At 38.8% G+C, this 19,973-nt stretch overlaps 2 protein-coding genes across 2 annotated transcripts in view; both read left to right on the forward strand.

Annotated features, from left to right (window-relative positions):
- The first annotated feature begins 13 nt into the window (after positions 1 to 13).
- LOC117468048 (DNA-binding protein RFX7-like) lies at positions 14 to 16,678 on the forward strand. Its single transcript, XM_034112006.1, is given in 10 exon segments — positions 14 to 347; positions 350 to 495; positions 4,213 to 4,246; positions 6,449 to 6,534; positions 6,812 to 6,934; positions 8,240 to 8,356; positions 8,977 to 9,061; positions 9,357 to 9,570; positions 10,159 to 10,436; positions 10,901 to 16,678. Coding segments are annotated over 10 exon segments (4,320 nt in total). The 5' UTR covers positions 14 to 293; the 3' UTR covers positions 14,084 to 16,678.
- A 2,754-nt stretch (positions 16,679 to 19,432) lies between these two features.
- nedd4a (NEDD4 E3 ubiquitin protein ligase a) overlaps positions 19,433 to 19,973 on the forward strand; it is a 36,800-nt gene continuing 36,259 nt past the window's right edge. The window contains exon 1 of the mRNA XM_034112045.2: positions 19,433 to 19,768. Within this exon, the coding sequence (XP_033967936.1) occupies positions 19,724 to 19,768 (45 nt within the window). The 5' untranslated portion in view covers positions 19,433 to 19,723. The remainder of the gene's footprint in view (positions 19,769 to 19,973) is intronic.

A 19,973-nucleotide genomic window follows, 5' to 3' on the forward strand; every position in this document is an offset into this window, starting at 1 on the left:
CTCACCATGCACATGCAGAGAAATCCCATAACGTGAGGGGCACAGCTCACCGGAGGGACGAGCTAGTTTTTTTATTTTGCAGCTGTCCGTGTACTGTCTGTTTACACCTGCCTTTACTTATTTATATTCATGCATCACGTCGCGACTGACAGCGACACATAGTTTTGTTGCACAGCGTCTTTAATTCACCAAGTGTTGGGACTTGAAGCGAGCGATGTCGGAGGAGGACTGGGTGGCAACAACAACAACAGGGCGCGCTGCTGTCCCGTTAGCATCGCAACGACCTCCAGTCCATGTTGTCTAGCCCGAGAACACCCTCCCACGCCTCCCGTCCAGCCCAGCCCAGTGCACACCCACCCCGAGGCCCAACGTGATGGCCGAGGAGGACCAGCAGCCGCCGCCGGACCGCGGGGCAAGCAGCATGCCCGGCCTGCTCACCGGGCTGCAGGGCGCCGAGGCCAGCGCGCTGCAGCTCCGGATCAAGAACTCCATCTGGTGAGGAGCTGTACTCATACATACTGTGCTTACATGCTTACATGCTTAAAGGGAAGGGATTCCTTTTATAGTTTTTGATCGTAAAGGCAGGTGGAAGTGGTATTACTCCACAGTGTTATAATAGCCTAGTTAATTAGTGGTACTGCTGCATGCAAAAGGTTACTCAGAGTAAACATCAGTGTTATTAGCCAAACTAGCATAAAAAGTAAGCCATTGTCGTTGAGAAGTCCCCGTGTAAGTATGACATTGTTATATATATATATATATATATATATATATATATATATATATATATATTGTTGTTTTACTATATAACTAATGCATTAATACTGTTACAGGTGGAACCACTTATAATACGTACAAATAATGATACTAACAACATCGTTTTCATAAAAGGACACACAATCTAAATAGTTATAAAAGAACATTAAAATATACAGTAAGATTCAACTAAAACAAAGTTAGTAAAGTGCATTTCTTGAGTTACATTCCACCACTGTGTTTACCTGAGTAGTAGTAGCAGTACCATAGAGTGAAAATAATATATTACTAGTTTATAACAAGTCCGGTATACAGACATGAAATGAATGTATTGGGTTAGGGTTACCCACTGTAGCCTAAATTATAGCTTACATTTGATTATATTATTATAATTTCTAGAGTTATTTATACTTTTTATACTGGGAAATAGTTTAAATAGTAACAGGTTCTCATATTTTAATCACCAATTGTGTGTTAAGCATGAGAAATATTAATCTGTAAAGTATCTAGCCTTCAGGAGTAATAAGTACTACACTTTATTCTAAAATGCAGTGAAGTTGAAGTATGACATTAAATTACTCAATGGTACTAGAGTAGATGCTAATACACATTCCACCATCATTGACTGACTCAACATGAACATGTTGCTAACTTAACAGTAAAGCAGATCTTCTTGGGATCAATAACTTTTTATTCTTTAGGGTCAGGGCTTGACATGAACAAGGGTGGAATATATAACAGATGTAGGGCTCTGGAAAATCTTGAAATAGTAAAAAGGGGTAGGAACCCTGATATATAATGTGATGACACATTGCTGCACAATAAACTAGCCACAGAATATGTAGTGTAAATGCTTCCATCCAATTTCAACATTGAAATGTTGCTTACACTTAAATGCACCCGTTTCATATTGTAATAATAAGTTAATATTGTAATATTAGGGCTGCAACTAATGAATATTTTCATTGTCAATTAATTGATAGATGACAATTATTTTCAAAGTAAACCAATTAGATATTTTATCTATGAAAACTGAGAAATTACTTTCTTAAAAAATGATGAAACCAATTGAACATTCTAACAATTGCGAATTGATTGCATTCTTGCAGCTGTAACTTGATACCTTACATTTGACAGGGTCATTGTGCCTGCATAGTTCAGTGTATTTTACTCAAGAAACATTTTGATTTCAGGACTCATGTTGCTACTTTCCTTCAGTAAAGGTACTAGTTCATCCTTTCCTTCACTTCCTCATCTCTTTCTAATTTACTGATGAGCTGAAGGCGTTGTCGCAGCAGCAGCTATTTACATTCAAGTTCCCTCTATTTCCATCATCAGAACACTACCAACAGAAAGCAACAGCTCCGTTATGTAGCTCCTGTAGCAGTGTGTAAACCGACTCATAATACTCGTAATATCTCAGTTTCACACCATTGTAACTGTGCCTAACCCTTGCAACATAAATATAATGGCATTTTTATCTCACACATACCAGACATGGCCATGATGTTATCCAAATCATTTTCATACCAGTTTATTTAAAAGTGTTCACTACACTCAGACGTCATTGCCTGGTTTAAGGGTACAAATAACTTTACAAATAAATAAACCACACAGAATCACATGACTATAAGTCAACATGAAGTATGAAGTAACCTATTTAAAATTAGGAGGATCCATCTGAATGTAAAAAAAAAAAACACTGAATGTAAGCCTATGTTTTAAAATTGAGTATCTGTCTGCTGTGAAATAAGAGAGAAGTTCAAGTGTTACGCTACCACATATTAGAAAAAAAAGTGTATTTGATAGTGTATTGTCTGTGGTTGCTGTTATTTCAGGCTGTGTTCTAACCGACAATACCCTTTTATTTCTGAATGTATATGAACTCAAGTACTATCATTTAAATGTCAAACAGCGATTAAATGTCAAGAGGCTGAACTACTCAAAAGCACAACAGTTCAGAGGTGAAGCGTCTGCAGGGAAACCTCCACAGAAACGCTTCACTCTGCTGCTAACATGAGGGGATATTGAAAATGTGTCCTTCTCCCTAAATCTTTAACCTTTAAGTGGATTAGAGCATAAATATTGACGTTTACTTGAGCAGCTGAGTGGTTCACGGTAGAGTGTGACTGTCTTAGTCGAGGTCAGCGAGTTTATTTGCAACTACACCCTCGCTCTGTCATCACCTGGAGTGATAGTCTTTAGTGCACACCACTGTTCCTGCTGGCTTTCATTCAAGCCGCCCAATCAGAGGCTGAGACTGAGTTACACCCGGATATTTTACACAGTGTTGTTGTATCAGTTCTGTTATCCATTTAATGCTTGAGGTGCCAAATCGGCCCAACAAACAGCTCAACGATGGCCTTTTAGCATGGGAACATCCGTGGCTCCCTAGTAACAGTGAATTAAAATGACCTGTTGTCGTCGTGGCTTAGAGCAACTCCTGATTCTGCCCTGCCTGGTGTCGCCAAGTAAGAGTCTTTAAATGTGACCTGTCTTATGTCTCACAGCAAGCACAACAACAACAACCTTTCTGCAGATTAGGATTTAGACCTGGACAAGTGATCGTCGTGTATCTGGCCGGACTCTGAGCAATGTATCATTGGTTTAAATCTGTCTTCTACACTTTTTTTGCGTTAAAAAGGGCTCCGAGGTATGGGGCATTGCATTTACACTAGTATATTGTGCAAAATACTGGTTGCAAAGTTCATTTGCTCTGCGTCTTTTGTCCGGCTGGTACTGCATGTAGGGCTGCAGAAACTTGTCTTTTCTATCGTCATCATGATGGAAAATGTATTTTTCTTTCATTCTTGTTTTATTGGTGCTTTTTTTGTTGTTTCATAAATTAAATAATTATTCCCATTCATTTTCAAATTCAACAACAATATGTTTGATTCAAGCAGTATACTGAAAACAGCAAAAAGACACGTTAATATCTGTTTATTTACCAAAAATGACTTCATAAATGACCTTTTATTGTTCATCCCTACCAGTGTATATACAGTATGGAATTGACTGGCCTCCTTATATCGTAGAATACACAATAGCTGTGAGTATATCGATATAAAATCAGGAATCACAATAAAACATTTGCTTTTCTTAAAATATAGTTCAACTTATTGTTAAAACATATGAATAAATTAAAAAGGTGAAAGTCCATATTTTTATCAATGTATTACTTCAACATTAAATGGGATGAAACAGACATATAGTAGGTTTCCTGGGTAACTGGAAATGGATGCCTGTGTTCTTCTGTCAGAGACAATGTCTGTGGCTGTGTCTCTTTTACATTTGACAACATGTGTTCCTGGTGGTGGGATACATGACCTGAGATGCTATGGGGAGGGTCGTCTCATACCAAACATTCCTCTGCTTTATAAATAAATAGACTTTAGACTCAAGCGCTCATGTTACAACAGCTTCATACTCATTTATATTTTCTCTCTTTTTTTACAGCAAATCTGTTCAATCAAAAGTGGAAAACATTCTGGTGAGTATCTGTGAAATATTTGAACAAATCTGCAAATGACATTTTGTATTACACCTTTCACATAACTTTAAAATATTGTTTGTTATTTTGTGGTTTCAGCATATAAAGCTTAAGCACTATTGTTTCCTGATGGGTTCATTTCTTGTGCTGAGTAATTTACAGAAATGATTACAAATACGGGACCTTAAAATGTTATTTTGACTTGAAGGTGGCATTCATGCAGAAAAAAGGAAGAGTCCAAGCAGTTACATTTTGGAAAGGCTTTTTAGAAATCCTCTGAGGACCATGAATACCTTTTTTTGGCAAAAATATGTCTGATTGTTGGTGATAATCCGGTTCAAGGACTCCCAGGGTTTGTGTGGAAAAATACATGTTTATGTTAGTCTGTAGATATTTACAGCATGAATTTCACAATGAAAACACTTGCCAAGTGCCAAAATTGTGAAAGTACAACGAGGAACTAGCCTATGTCGTACTTCACTTTATTTACTGTGTGAGCACTATGCTGTTTAACAACAATATAATAATCATTTTTTCTAAGAAAATAAGTGTTGGACAGTCAATGTTAAGATGAAAAATAAGACAAGATAATCCTAAAGTCTCACAGCGGGGAATTTGCATTGTTACAGCAGCAAAGGGAGGTGCAACAACAAGAGAACACAATTATTAGAGCTCCATAAGGGCCTATGCAGCCAATATGTTGGAGTATTAGAGAAATGATTGTTTGCCAATAGCAGAATTGCAGTATTATTGTGCAGCTGTTAATGCTACTTAATTTAGCAGAATATCCCAGTATCAAAAACTGTTTGTGGAGCCAAGAGGAGTAGCAGAGGTTGGCCGGGGCTTTGGTCGTCCTTATGTAGTATACTTTATATAAAGTGTGATGTCATGACGTTTTTAATACACACTGGTTCAATTACCCTCATTCCGGTCATGCCCTTAAAAAAAAGAAAGACACAAATCTCTTTAAACCTAATGCAACCCTGTGTTGTCTGACATCATCCTGCTGTCCTGATCTTGTGATGAAATAACCCAGCATCTTTTGTCAGGAATTTACCACCTAATGGTATACAAAGCTGCACAAAATAATAAAAAAAACACTTCTCAAATGAACTAGCAACTCCTAAAATGTACACTGAATTCTGGTAACATCTTTGTTAAAAGGAGTTAAAGGAAAGTGTAAAGGTGTTTACTGTGCAGAGCTGATGACACGGTAACATATAGACTTGCAGCAGGAAGTGAGGAAATAAGCTCTGTGGCAGACAAACATTTTCCAGACTTACACATTTTCTTTAGCAAGATGATGTTCACAGATGAACGCCACTTTTATGGCATAAATGAAAGCACCTAAAGTAAAAAGCTAAAGTTAGTATTTTAAGAGACTATACCATCGTCACAACAAGTAATAGCTTTACAATACCTATATATCATATACATATCAGACCTTGTATCAGACATCTAATAAAAAAAAAAAACCTTCGAGGTGATGGAACTGGAATTGCAGAACTGCTAACTAATTTCCAGGTTTTAGGGCTCATTCTTGCAGCGCTAGTGCGAAGAGGTGTTAAGGAGTTAATCAGAAAAGACAGAGGAGCCAATTGAAAGTGTGAATGAGTGCTGGCAGTGTGTGGATGTGTGTCTGTGTGCATTTACTATCAGCCGAGGATTCATGTTCACCTTACAAGCTCCCTGAAGAGCTGAAGCTTGTCTGTCTGTGTGTCTGCAGCCATGCAGACTGTGTGTGCACGTACTAGTGTGTCTCAGTGAAATTAACGCAACATATCTCTGATTCGTAACTCTACACTGCGGGGTTTAAAGTCCGAGTGAAAGTGTGTTCGTGCTTCTCACTCCTTGCCCTGCTGCTTCAGTGTGGGGATGGGATGTTTATGATGTGCAGTGTTTGTCTTACACCAAACATCTGATGACAAAGGTTACATTTTTTATCAAACTCAGCCCTATCATTGTTTCCTTTATTGTTCACGTATTAAGTAGCACATCAATCCCCTTTTCATGGAATTTCCTGCCATGTTTTCTGTCTTCCAGATCAGTGTGTTTTCTTTGGGTCAGGTTTAAATGCTTTGCTTGAGGGTTGTAAAGCAAGTGTCCATACATTTTTTAATCAATGAAGGGACAGTACTTTGTACCAATTAAAAGGAAGGTCATGCATTGAAACTATTTTTTGTCCCCTTTGTATTTCTACAGCAAGATGTGGAGAGGTTCTCAGACATTGAAAAACTCTACCTCTACCTTAAGTTGCCTTCTGGTCCGAACACTAACATCGAGAAAAGGTAAGAACAAAGCTGCTTTCTGGCAGTATTTATGGAAAATGGACAGCAGCTGAAGTATTTAAAAGACAAGAAGCAGTTAATCATTCATAGTCACATACATTTCTGTTAATTACTGTCTCATGTGGGTAAAATAATAATGATTAGACTCACACAAACACACAAAGCTTAGATTAGTTTTAGATATGATCTTACTTAGTTAGGACTGAGGTTAATTTGGCAAAAAGTAGCTTTTGTTCTGTGATTTGTCATCAAATGAATAATCTATGTCTATTTTCAGTGAGCAGAGCGCCCTGTCATCCAGCCGCACGCAGCAGATGCATGCGTTTAACTGGATCCGCCATCATTTAGAGGAATACCCAGAGACCTCTCTTCCCAAACAGGAGGTCTATGATGAATACAAGTAGGTCCAAACAGAAAACAGGAAACTTAATTGTACTGTCATACAGCTTCTCAATAAACATATAGAATATATCACCTTTTTATGATATGATATTTAATGTTTAACATTGGTGTTCACCTTTTCAATGTTGAAGAATCTTTCGCCTCTAAATGACTGGCGGCCGAGGCGACAGTATAAATAGACGCAGCAGGCATGGGAATCACAGAGAGCAGCATGTGTTGGTAATATTAGAATGGAAAGTCTGAGACAGCCTTTGAAATTCTCGGGCAGTGTTATGTAACGGCCTTTTTAACTCAACGAGATCAGAAATACAGTGGCCTCCAGAAATATTGGCGCCTTTAGAATAGAGCGGTGAAAAGGCTTCAAAGAGACTCTATGTGCTTCCCTTTAAACATGAAACAAAAGATACAGAAGTATTTGTTTTATTACCATGTAATAGTTGATATTCACATGTTGAAAAAACCATTTTGGTTTAAATAGCACAAAGAAGCCATTTGAAGATTATCAGGACTTCAGTTAACTCTGCACTAATTGGACTATGTTACATACACTGATCTGTATGGTGAATGTAACTAAACATAACCAGTGGGATGAAGCCGGGTCAACCACAATACAAGAGTTTAATTTGCTCGGTACTCATTTTACGAACGTGTCAAACTGTGAGTCATTATTACGACTCTACTGTTTCAAAGTTGTTTAAACTTAACTTTATATTTTATACAGTTAAACCTGCAATAACTTATCATTTTGAATTTTTGGGGGCAGATAAAAACAAGTTGTTAACACAGCATTGACTTTATCAATCGCTAACACACCAAGCAGACACAGAGAAACATTATCATTGATTTAGAGATGTGTTTACGGACATCTCATAAAGTGCCTCTCCCTAAGCTCTGTTTTTAGTCTCCACCAGTTCCTGAGAAAATGATCTGACTTTTAATTTTCTAAATGTTCCAGTATGTTCAACAGTTACATCATCCCTGTGTCTGTCTGCTTTTTTATTACTGAGCAGCTAATGTACAGTGAGTTTTATTAGAGCTTTTTTGCTGAAAACTGCTTTCTGTTGTGGCAGAAAACTCTCTGATTATCATTATAAAAGTCATTTTGGCCAGTTATTAATGTAAAAAATCTGTATTATATGGAAACTTTGTTTGAAATGTTAACACTTTAATCCCCTTACAATCACAGGACTACATACATTAAGGGCCCTTAGTATTATCTGCTATGTTGAGATGAATTAAATTCAAGGCAAATACTCAGAGAAATATTTTCTTAATTTAATATTCCGTCTGTTATGTCTTTCAGGAGCTTCTGTGACAATCTGAACTACCACCCACTGAGTGCGGCAGACTTTGGGAAAATGATGAAAAATGTCTTCCCGAACATGAAGGCTCGTCGACTTGGCATGAGAGGAAAATCAAAATATCCTTCACTGGAATGGATTGTAACAGTCTGGCCTCTGTCCCTGGTCGCAGACCATCTGCTGTTGCAGTTTATAAAGCTCTCTAAATATAGATGTGAAATGAAATAAAGTCCCCCTCTGTCTCGGAAGCAGTAGCATAATACAGGGCCCCTCAGGGAGTCACTGTGACCTTGACCTTTTATTACGCAATTCGGATCTGTTTAAAGTATATTTTGCTTCTGACGTTAAAGTGCAACATTTGATTTATATTCATAACCTTCAGTATTTCAGGTCAATTAAATAATCTTTTTGTAATGCGAGATTATAAATCATAAATCGTATGGGTTATTCATTTATTCAATATTTTTCACAACATGCACATATTGAAATATAAATCAACATACTTTTCTACAGTAAAGTACACTTACATGTTCAAATTACTTTATTCTAATTTTCAGATGTCTGTGTAATGTCCAACTGTTTAAAACAAAAATTGATCTTCAATATCAAATGTTCTAATTTATTTTTTTCTCCATAACAATAGTACTGAAGACAATTCCTACATTAACCACTGTCCATATCTAACTGTATATTGCACGTTTTGTGGAATCAGATGTTTTTGTTCTTAACACCAGCTTACATATTGCTATAGTGGACTGAGGAAGAGGCTGGTTATTCACATGCCATCTTTACCCACTCTGGATCTTCATAAAACAGGGGACGGGGTAAGCATGTTTACATCTTCATTATTAATATTTTTAGAATAATCTATATTCTCCTCTTAATATTTGTCACTATCCTTCCTATTCTGCAGTGTCAGTGTGACATGTCCGAGGTTATGTCTTTAAATGTCTTGTTTGACAAGCCAAAACCCAAATATATTTGATATTAAACATAATTGTGAAGCTAAAAGCAGCATTTTTGGCCATTTTTGCATTACGATTAATCAAGAATCAAAATAGCTTGCCAAAAATGCTGTTCCAGCTCTATATGAAATGAACACAAATCTATTGTGTGTAGCTCCAATGTGATGTCCTGGATTCACCGGGCCAGCTGGGCGGTATTAAGGAAGACGTGAGGTTTGCCGCCTGTGATCTGGTGTGTGAGTGGGCCCAAAAGGTGCTGAAACGCCAGTTTGATGTCGTAGAAGACTTGGCTCGCTTCCTGATCGACAGCCATTACATCAGCAACAAGTCCCTGGCAGCGCTCACCATTATGACCGGCACAGCAACAGGTCAGTCTGAGTCGGCTTCGTGCCACCTGAGTAAAAACTGTCAGGAGTGGCATCTGGAGGCAGCTGCTTGTTACTGCTCTTTTATTCCAGTCTGCTTGTTATTTTACACAGCTCTGTTTCTCAAGTGTCTCAAGCTTTATTGGAGCAATCTGGTCAAACTGACACATACATTACACACTATGTATGTGGATAGTTGTTTATTTAGTTGTATCTTCATTAGCTGATGCCAATGGTACTTCCACAGGGCTACGATCTAGTACAAAACATTATTCATACACATACTTTATACATAATCACATTTGTGTTTGTTGTATGTACATTAACTATGATATATTACATTATCTACATGGTAGTCAGTTCTGTGCAACATGGAGTCATTATCAATATTGCAATTTGCTATGCTGGTAAAAAACAAAACAATATATGAAACCTGAGTGAAACTTTTGTAAGTTTGTTGTCTTATTGAGTGCCATGATCAAGCCTTATTGTCTCAGACATTAACATATTTACATAATATAATGATGAGGCTAATACTTTACTGATAATAGAATCATTATCTGTACTTAACCCCCTGTCTCTTCCCTTCAGAGGTAAAGCTTCCACAGATGGTGTCAGCGTTCGTCCCGGCCTCTGAGGCTCTCTCCTTCCAGCCTCATGTGATAACTCTGTCCTCGCCGCCTGTCGATGCAAAGCAGCAGCTCCAGAGAAAGATCCAGAGGAAACAACAAGAGCAGAAGCTGCACTCTCCTTTTCCTGGAGAGGGACAAACCAAGAGGGCAGAGAGTGTGCCTTGTGCCAGCCCCACCCCTCCGTCACCTCAGCCCACCATCGGCATCATGGTCGCTGCAGTGCAGAGCCCCCTCACGGTGAGAGCAGCACTCTATGGAGATCACAATGTCTTATTTTGTTCTATGTATGGCATTCATCTGACCTTAGAGAAGAGATATGTCTAGATTCACTTGAATTTAGAATGTAATGGTAAATTATATAAATATATACAGTATATACACACATCATGAATGCTGTAAAACCATATTTGTGTCTAAAGTTACCACTTTTAAGAATAATTAACATCACCTTGAAACAAATAATTCAATAGTAAATGAGTGCAGTGTTGCAGGATGCATTGTGTTCAAAAGGACACCTTTCTTAATTATTCTAAATCTAATTATGTTAAGAGCACTACCTATATAGTTTTTACTTGTGTAAAATATGAACTCCAAAATGTATCCTGTGTGTGTGCCAACCTTCTGTCTAAATAGTGATATTTGAGATCTATCAGTACAGATTCAGTACCCCTTTCTGACCGACCCTCCCTCCCTCTCTGCAGGTACAGAGAAGCAGGCAGCTGATGTGTCCCAGTCCACTGGGAACAGTGGAGAACAAAATGATGCCTATTAACTTCCAAATGGTGACCCAGCAAGTTCAGGCAGTGAGGCATAGTCCCAAAAATATTCTAGCCAGTCCCGTGGGAGAACGCACTGCCCGGCAGCGATATGCGCAAATCCTGCCCAAACCGGTGGCCACGACTGCCATCACTTTGCGCTCGCCCTCCACCATGATCATCAGCAACAGCCCTGTGAAGACCATGATGACCACATGTCATGTCAGCCCGGTCAGTTTGGTCAACTTGACAGCCATATCGCTGGCAACCAACAGCAGCAATACCACCACTTCCTTTACAAATGCCACTCTGCGGCCGGCCTCTACAAGCGTAAGTAGTTCTGCAGAAGACGTCAGCTTCAATCGGAGTATGAGGAGCGTCTCTGCAGTCCCCATCCTGGCCCCGGTGGCCAGACCAGGGCAGACTACTAACACTCAAACCATCGATGTTGAAATGGAAGTTGAAGCTATACATAAAAACAGCCAAATGCAAAATCCTGGCTCTTTGAATTTTTCTCATGAAGCCATGGTAAACAGAGCTGTAGGGGCTTTACAGAGGGCTGCCAGTGTGCCCATACCTCAGTCTAAAGGCTTCCTGGAGAGCACCTCTATCTCTAACTGCCACGGGAGGTCCTCCTCGGGCATTAACACTGCAGTCCAAAGCAGCAATAATGGTGCTGATAATACAAGCAACTTGCACTTAACACCTTCCACTCAGAATACCAGCGCTGTTCCTTTACTGAACACCAGCACACCAACTTCTTTTGGAGAAAACGGCGGAGTGACAGCAGCAAAGGAAGGTTTCCTGTCTACTAAGAACCTCAGGAAACGTTCATGCTTCAGTCCAGATTTTTCTCCAATCAAAAGGGCTTTTATGCCCCAGCAGCCAGAGCCAGGGGGCGCTGCTGGTTTAGGATATGTGACTAGAAACACGGTCGGTAACATCCTGCGCCCAGGAGCTCCAACTAGACCTGAAAGTGCACCAGTGACCAGGGAGGTAGAGATGAAAATGATCTCCCCTCAAGCCCACTCACTCTGCACTTCCTCTTTCAGATCGAGTGGATTCTACTCTGTTGCCAGATCACAGAGCTCAATGCAGAGGAAAAACACTCACACTGTTATGGAAAATAGCATCTCAGACAGTCACTCATTAATGCAGCAACAGCAGGGGCACACAACGCCTAACGTGCATGCCATACCTAATAACACCGGCTTCCAAACACTTACAGGAGTGAGTGATGTTAGGAGTTTAAGCTGTCAACCCAATATCTACACCCAGTCTAACTCTGAACCATTAGACTTTTTGAATCAAGCCACGATATCAAGCCAGCTCCCTATGCAGACAGATATGGACTACTTTCACTTTGATGATGATGTGACCCAGGACAGCATTGTGGAGGAGCTGGTGCAGATGGAGGAGCAGATGAAGCTTAACAACATGCAGGAGTTTGGAGGCTGCGTCACACCACAAGGCCAACAGGCAGCCATGCCGGACAACATGATGTCCACCAATCAGACCATGACTTCTTTCTATCATGCTGCAAACAGCCACAGCAACCCAATGCAGACTCCGACACCCACTCCTACTCCCACACCAACACCAACATCAGAGATGCTGGGAGGACCCCAACGCTTCACCGTAGAGAGCCCCTTCTCCCGCATCGCCTCCACCACCCCGGTGGATAGCGCTCTGGGAAGCAGTCGTCACACCCCAGTGGGTACGCCACACTCCAACTGCAGCAGCACCGTGCCTCCCAGTCCCGTGGAGTGCAGGAACCCGTTTGCCTTTACACCCATCAACTCCAGCATCCCTGGTTTCCATGACGGCAACACCGTCTCCAGCAGCCCGGTCAAGCCCATGCAGAGGCCGATGGCGACCCACCCAGACAAAACCAGGCTGGAGTGGATGAACAACAGCTACAACAGCAGCAGCTTAAACAAGGTAAACAGTGGAATGGGAATCCTCCCCGGCTATCAAGGCCTGATAGGTGACCAATTTCAAAAGCCTCACGCCTTCGCCGTCCCTCATGCGCGGCACCACGACGGCCATTTTGGGCGCTTGACTCCCATCTCGCCTGTTCAGCAGCAGCAAGCAGCTAACATGGCCAAGCAGGAGGGCTTTGCTGTGCCTGCCCCTCTGGATAACAAAGCCACCAACTCACCAGCTACAACTTTTCGATGTCGCAGTGTAAGCCCCGCTGTTCATCAGAGGAACTTGACCGGAAACACGGGAAACCTTTCCCATATGCCTCGTTCAGTTGTGTCTCCCTTTAACTCCCCTGTGACGCCTGAGATGTTAAACATATTTGCAAACAGCCATACAAATCTCGGGTTGAGCAGCATGGCTCAGAGGAGCCATTCTGTGCCGCTCAACGTCATGATGCAAACTGAGGTCCAGACAACGTCAGGACAACAGTGCAACAGCAATAACATCACCAATGTTCTTCTGAGCAAACTGGAGGGGGACCATGACAACAATGTCCGGGGTCTGGGAATCAATAACTTACCCTCCAGCTACACTGCACGCATGAACCTCACCCAGATCCTGGAGTCTGACCCCGACCTCTCCTGCAGTGACAACCACCTCAGCCTGATGAACTCTGACCCCACCAGCACATGCAAGATGCAGAGGCCTAATTACTTAATGGAAAATGCTATTAACGAACAAATGACAATCTTAGCAGGTGATCACCGAGTACAATCAACTATTGGAGAGCAGCATCGACAACAGGCCCAGTCTATGCTGCTAACCTCACAGCAGCATCAAGAAGAACTTCAGCATCAGTTGGATTTCAGCAGCACTATGAAAAACTTCCTGACTGACAACGGCCTCACTGCCGGCACTCAGCTCATGGACCAGGGGTCTGAGCTGACTACAGGCGGGGCAGATTTCCCTTGTGAGATCAGAATGACCTCAGAGCTCTCCAGCAGCATCAACGACCTCAACGCATTGGACACAGAGCTTCTGTTTGACCCCAACCAGCAGCAAGGGCAATATCAAAATGCCGCTGCAGAGGAGGAGCTGGTGAATGATGCGCTGTTTCAGCAAATTACCAGCGACACGGCACATTCGAATGGACTCGACTGGCTTGAAAGCAAAGATCAACCAACTGTAGGGTTGATGGGTTGAGGTTTTTTTTTACGTCATGTTGAACATGTCAACCCATGGTCGTTAATTTTTTATTTTATTTTCAGGCATTTACACTTTATAATGCAACACTGGACCCAATCAAGGTATGTCCAGTCCAAGTGCCAGGCTGAACTGCTATGATGCTGCAACACTCTGAAAAATGCTGGTCATTTCCCTTTATTCAGAGGACAACGCCTCACCTTGTTTATTTAAGAGCATTTCCAACAAACAAACAAAGGTTATTGAGCAAGAAAGGTTTTTTTTTTATATGTTGCATTTTACTGAAAAGCTAATGAAAAAAACAGGAATTAATTTCTTGATCTAAAGAAATGTGGTTGTACGACCATTATTGTTATTATTTACAAAAAATATTTATTTAAATAATTGTTTATAAATATTTTAAGACTCCATGCACTACGTTACTAAAGCATAACGTACAAAATATTTAAATATAATGCTGAACAAATATGTCCTCATTGAAACATTTGTGTGCAATTTTGATTTGCCAAAAAAACATAATCTATGCAGGAGCTTTAGGTGTCATATGGTTCAATTAAATGTTTCCTTAGCTGCAAAATATACTAACATTAAGTGAACACTCGGTTTATAGAAACACATTTTTAACCAAAATTATCCCTTTATTCTAATGATCTGCTAGATTTGGCATTCTGAATGTTTAAGTTATTTATATGATCATATCGCTAATTATTTACTTTGATGGATTACATGAAGAGTATGTATTATTACTTTGGTAGTTTCAGAACCATAAAAAGAAGAGAGAAATGTGTTAACTTTAATTTAATCTGGTTTTCATATCCCTGTGGATGACTATCATCCACGACGTTGTGCCTCTCAGAATGAATCAATTGATTTAAAAAGCTAAGTCAACCTCCCCATAGTTATCACCAGAATCAAACCTTAATTTAATTTCAAGCTTGGAAAGCTTGTAAGATCTCTTTTGCACTTTGTTTTGTATTTCAAAAGTTTGAAAAAAGAAAGAAATTGTTTTATAAAAGTAAAATCAGAACATTTACTAAGGAACCAGTGAAAGATCAGATCTAGATTCCTAACCACGTATACATACAAAGGGAAAGAATTTCAAAAAGGAAACCTTTTACCTAAAAATTAAACAGCACTTTTAAAATAAGATTCTTGTGTTAATCAAAAGATGCGTTATTTGCCTTGTGTACTCTTTTGGGGTAGAAGTTTAAGATTTTGTCTGCAAATATTAAAATGGACAGTAGATAGATAAGATTTCACAGAATTGAACTCTAAAGAACTTACAGAAATGTACTTTCTAACGTAGCACTCATCACTCTGCTCTGACAATCTGTAAAACGTATTTCTTTACATCAATGCACTGTGTTTGGTTTGGGGGAGTAACATGTTTCACCACATGGCCTGAGGATTTCAAACAAAACGTCAAAACAGCTAAAAACTGACTGAGTGTGAAAGTCGTGATTTACACTGGTGATGAGCTGTGTGTGAAGAAGAGAGTTTCTGAGCCTTATGTCCATACCAAAGACTAACCTTAAAATTTAAACCGTAATAACATGCACTTAAATCTTGGGTGACTCACTGGGTTGTGTTCGATAACAGCCATGAGAAATATATTCTGTAATGTGAATAATAATATGGAAAATAAGTGAAACATTTGTGACATTTGCAGCACTGGAATACATTTCTTTATATAATTAGTACATCAGGACAATGTTAAAGATTTCTTTGTTTACTATTGCTGATGCTTTTGTTAACGCAACAGGTTTAATATGTTTTTATGGAGGCAAAAATCACTGTTATTTATTCAGTTTGTGTTAGGGTGTGTTTGTATTGTTGGTCACACTAACTTTATTTGTTGTACAGATTGAGGGTGTGATTTTGTTTTTGTTTTTAATATTTCATTTAGAGTGTGTTTTTGTACAGAAGATGTAACCTTGCAAACCATATCATCTTGTGAATTCATGATAATCTGACTTGCACTGTTATCATAGCATATTACCACGTATCATATATGGTACATATATGGTACTTCGTTTTAACCAGTTTTAACAGATGATTTCTCTAATGTGGTAAAAAAAATGAGAAAAAAACTTGATATTCAAAACCTTTCAGGACTAGATTTTGCAGGAAATTATTATTTGCACACACGTTTTAAAATGTGTAAATATAACTACCCATACTTATATGGTTAAATATTAATGTCATGATATAGTTCAAACGCGGTACATTGAATTCTTTATGCATACAGTATATAAAACCTTTTAAATATCTGTAAAAGAGAATTATATTATTGTAATATATAATCTCAATTTGATTATAATTTAATATTGAGCAAATTAGACAAACCTTTTTGTTTATTTATGCTATAGTTTCTCTTACTGTGTCTGTGAAAGCAAACAAAGCATTTACTTGTTTAGCACTGATGTTTGTGTTTAAGAAGAATTTACCCTTCCTCTCATTGTTCAGAGCTGTAGTACTGCCCTCTGCTGTTATGTTTTGCATTTTAGCTAGTGCTTTTATAAGGGGAAGTGCTTGTTAATACTGGTTTTTAAAGACTTTCTTAAAACTAATAAACATTTTTATGTACATAGGTAACCCGAGTCAGTGTTTCTTTAATATTTACAGAAAAACAAGGATCTGCAGGAGACTAGGAGCTGCCTGTATAGTAATTATATGCTTCTTACTTTTGAAATGTCACACCAAAGGTTACTTTAGTAAGAAGAAGGCATTTTTGGATATGAGACTTTACAAAACACCTTTACAAAAAAGGAGGCAAATTGTATTTATAGTAATTTCCTTATTGACTTGAGGTGTTACTACTGCAGTAAAGAAGACTGAATCACTTCCGTATTCCGTATTGTCCTTTTGGTTCAGAGAAAGAGACCAGCCATCATTAACCTTTATGCCATTGCACACACACACACATGCCATACATCACACACCCACACACACCATGGGGGGTGAAGAGGGTCATAGAGGACAAAGCGCACGCTATTATTACTGAGAAAAAACATCAGAACAAGGGGGAATCTTGAAATAAAACCATTAAATTGGGCCCATTTCGTTTTGTTTTCAAAAACGAAATAACACTAATAGCTAAATAAAGGTTTAGAATGTCTACATTTTGATTTAGGATATATTCTCTTAAAAAAATGTAAGGGAGCGCTCCAAAACCATACAGTAAAAATGAAAGCTCTAGATTTCGTCCTTCGGAAGGTTTTTACTTCACTCTTTGAGTTAATATGGGTGCTACATTTTTGTGACTGCACCATCAGGAGTGTTGTCAAGTTTGATGGTGTGAAAGCAGTGCTCTGACAGAGATAAGGCAATAACGATACTCAGATCCATACTTAAATTAAAAAAACAATGTAAAGACACTAATACAATTCCTTTAAAGTATAATATAAACTTTAAGAATTATATGAATGAATGCCATTATAATATCATCAGCACCTACCTTTGATAGCTGGTCAAGTTTGAGCAAGACGAGTTTTATAAACTGAAGATGTCTAATTGAAATGTGTTGTTAGTTTTGCTGTGTGAGGTGCTGTTACAACATATAAACTTGTGCTGCAAACCAGAACTAGCCTGTAGCTTTGGGGCACTTAAAGTCACTTTAACTGCTTTGTTGTTTGTGCAACAGACAGTACTGAACACCAGCTCCATGCTTCGTCCGAGAAAAACGGTTTGATTGATGACATCTCTGTCTTTTTGTGACCATGTACGGTTTATGTTTCTCCAGAGCTCTTGTATACACGCCTAAACTATGGCTGTACACAATCGGTTCCAGTAGTTGCTACATGATCATTATTGAGACTTGTTTTTACTCTGAGGTTTGAACTTCCATGCAATCAGTGCTTTCAGTTGCATTTCAGTACATTCAGTTGCCGTAGGAAATCCCCTTTCAGAAACTAGAAAAGTTGTATTTTGTATTTGGGAGTAAGCCGCTCTATTGCGTCCAATTGCAGGATCTTCACTGTGATACAAACCCTAAGCAGACATGGTTTGAAAGTATTATCTGCTAGTTTCTTGAATCTAGCTACATACTGTATATAGTTATATTATAATAATACACAATATATACACTTACAAGCATTTGATAAAAATAGAATAATGTAAATGAATAATGAAACTAATAAAGAACATTCTATCAATCCCAAAAATTGCAATCTACACTGAACAAAAATATAAATGCAACACTTTTGTTTTTGCTCCCATTTTTCATGAGATGAACTCAAAGATCTAAAACATTTTCTATATACACAAAATAACCATTTCTCTCAAATATTGTTCACAAATCTGAACAAATCTGTGATAGTGAGCACTTCTCCTTTGCCGAGATAATCCATCCCACCTCACAGGTGTAGCATATCAAGCCTAAGGCACACCTGTGCAATAATCATGCTGTCTAATCAGCATCTTGATATGCCACACCTGTGAGGTGGGATGGATTATCTCGGCAAAGGAGAAGTGCTCACTATCACAGAATTTCAAATCTGAATTCAATTTCAGATTTCTGAACAATATTTGAGAGAAATGGTTATTTTGTGTATATAGAAAATGTTATAGATCTTTGAGTTCATCTCATGAAAAATGGGAGCAAAAACAAAAGTGTTGCATTTATATTTTTGTTCAGTGTATCTACAATGACCCCACCCATTCTCTGCCATCAGGCGTAGAAAAAGTAGAACTATAGTGTAAAAATACTTCATTTAAAGTCATGCATTAAAATATTATAGTATATATATATATATATAATAGTAAAAGTACAAAAATATACTTGAAGGACATTAAGTAAAAGTACTTATTGAGCGTTGTAGCTCAATTCAGAATCCTATATATTAAGTCACAAGCTTGAAAACGTGGAGCTAATTTAAATAACGTTATACTACCGCTGAATATCTCAACCTATACTTGTATACCATAGTTTATTTATATATTTTTATTAACAATCTTAATCATCTGAATCTGTAAAGTAACTAATAACTCATTTTGTCAGATAAATGTAGTGGAGTAAAAGTACAATATTTCCTTGTAAAATGCAGTTGAGTAGAAATATAAAGTAGCATAAAATAGAAATACTCAAGTAAAGTACAACAAGTAACCCAAAATCATACTAAAGTACAATACTTTAGTAAATGTACTTAAATACATTACACCACTGTATGTTACACTTTGATTATAGACATGCTGTGGTTTTATTCAAATAACATTTTGTATTTTGACTTGTAATTTACTGTTTCTTAGACTATGGTGTTTCTAGTTTAATGTAGTACATTAAGTACGATCTGCACACTCCCATCTTGCACCACGAGTGTCGAAAATATATTCAAGGAAAGACTGATGTTGCGTTCAGTGTCCTTTCTGGGTTTTCTCAGACGGTAGTGACAGGAAGAAGGGAACAAGAGGAGGAAGGAGGAAACACATGAGGAAAAGGAGGAGGATGGATACAGTGAGTGACGACGGTGTCACAGATTGCTACTTGGTCAGGTTCACGGTATCTACCAGCGTAAACACACAGAGGGCATAACAGAGGCGAGCTAAACACCACGGGAGTCTAACGTTACCGAACAACTGTCTTTTTCTGGGTTCCTCTTTTTGTTGTTGTCGCTCCCTTGGAGGAAGAAGGGCGAGGATAGTATGGCTGCACTTTCTCCACAGATGCGAGGACTTCACATAGATGAGGTAAACTACATTTACCAGCCTTTAATAAAGAGCCTGTTCATGTGACCACATCGTCAGTCAGCTGGCTAACTAGTTGAGGCTAACAAGGAGCTAACTAACTAAACACTGGTGGGGATTAATTAGCGAGCTAACTGACGTTAACGTACCTACGTCCACTGGTTAACTTGCGATGTTAGGAGTGTTTTGGTAGGAAACCTGTATTACT

Source organism: Pseudochaenichthys georgianus, chromosome 3 (genome assembly GCF_902827115.2).
Source record: "Pseudochaenichthys georgianus chromosome 3, fPseGeo1.2, whole genome shotgun sequence".
In the NCBI taxonomy this organism is placed as follows: Eukaryota; Metazoa; Chordata; class Actinopteri; order Perciformes; family Channichthyidae; genus Pseudochaenichthys; species Pseudochaenichthys georgianus.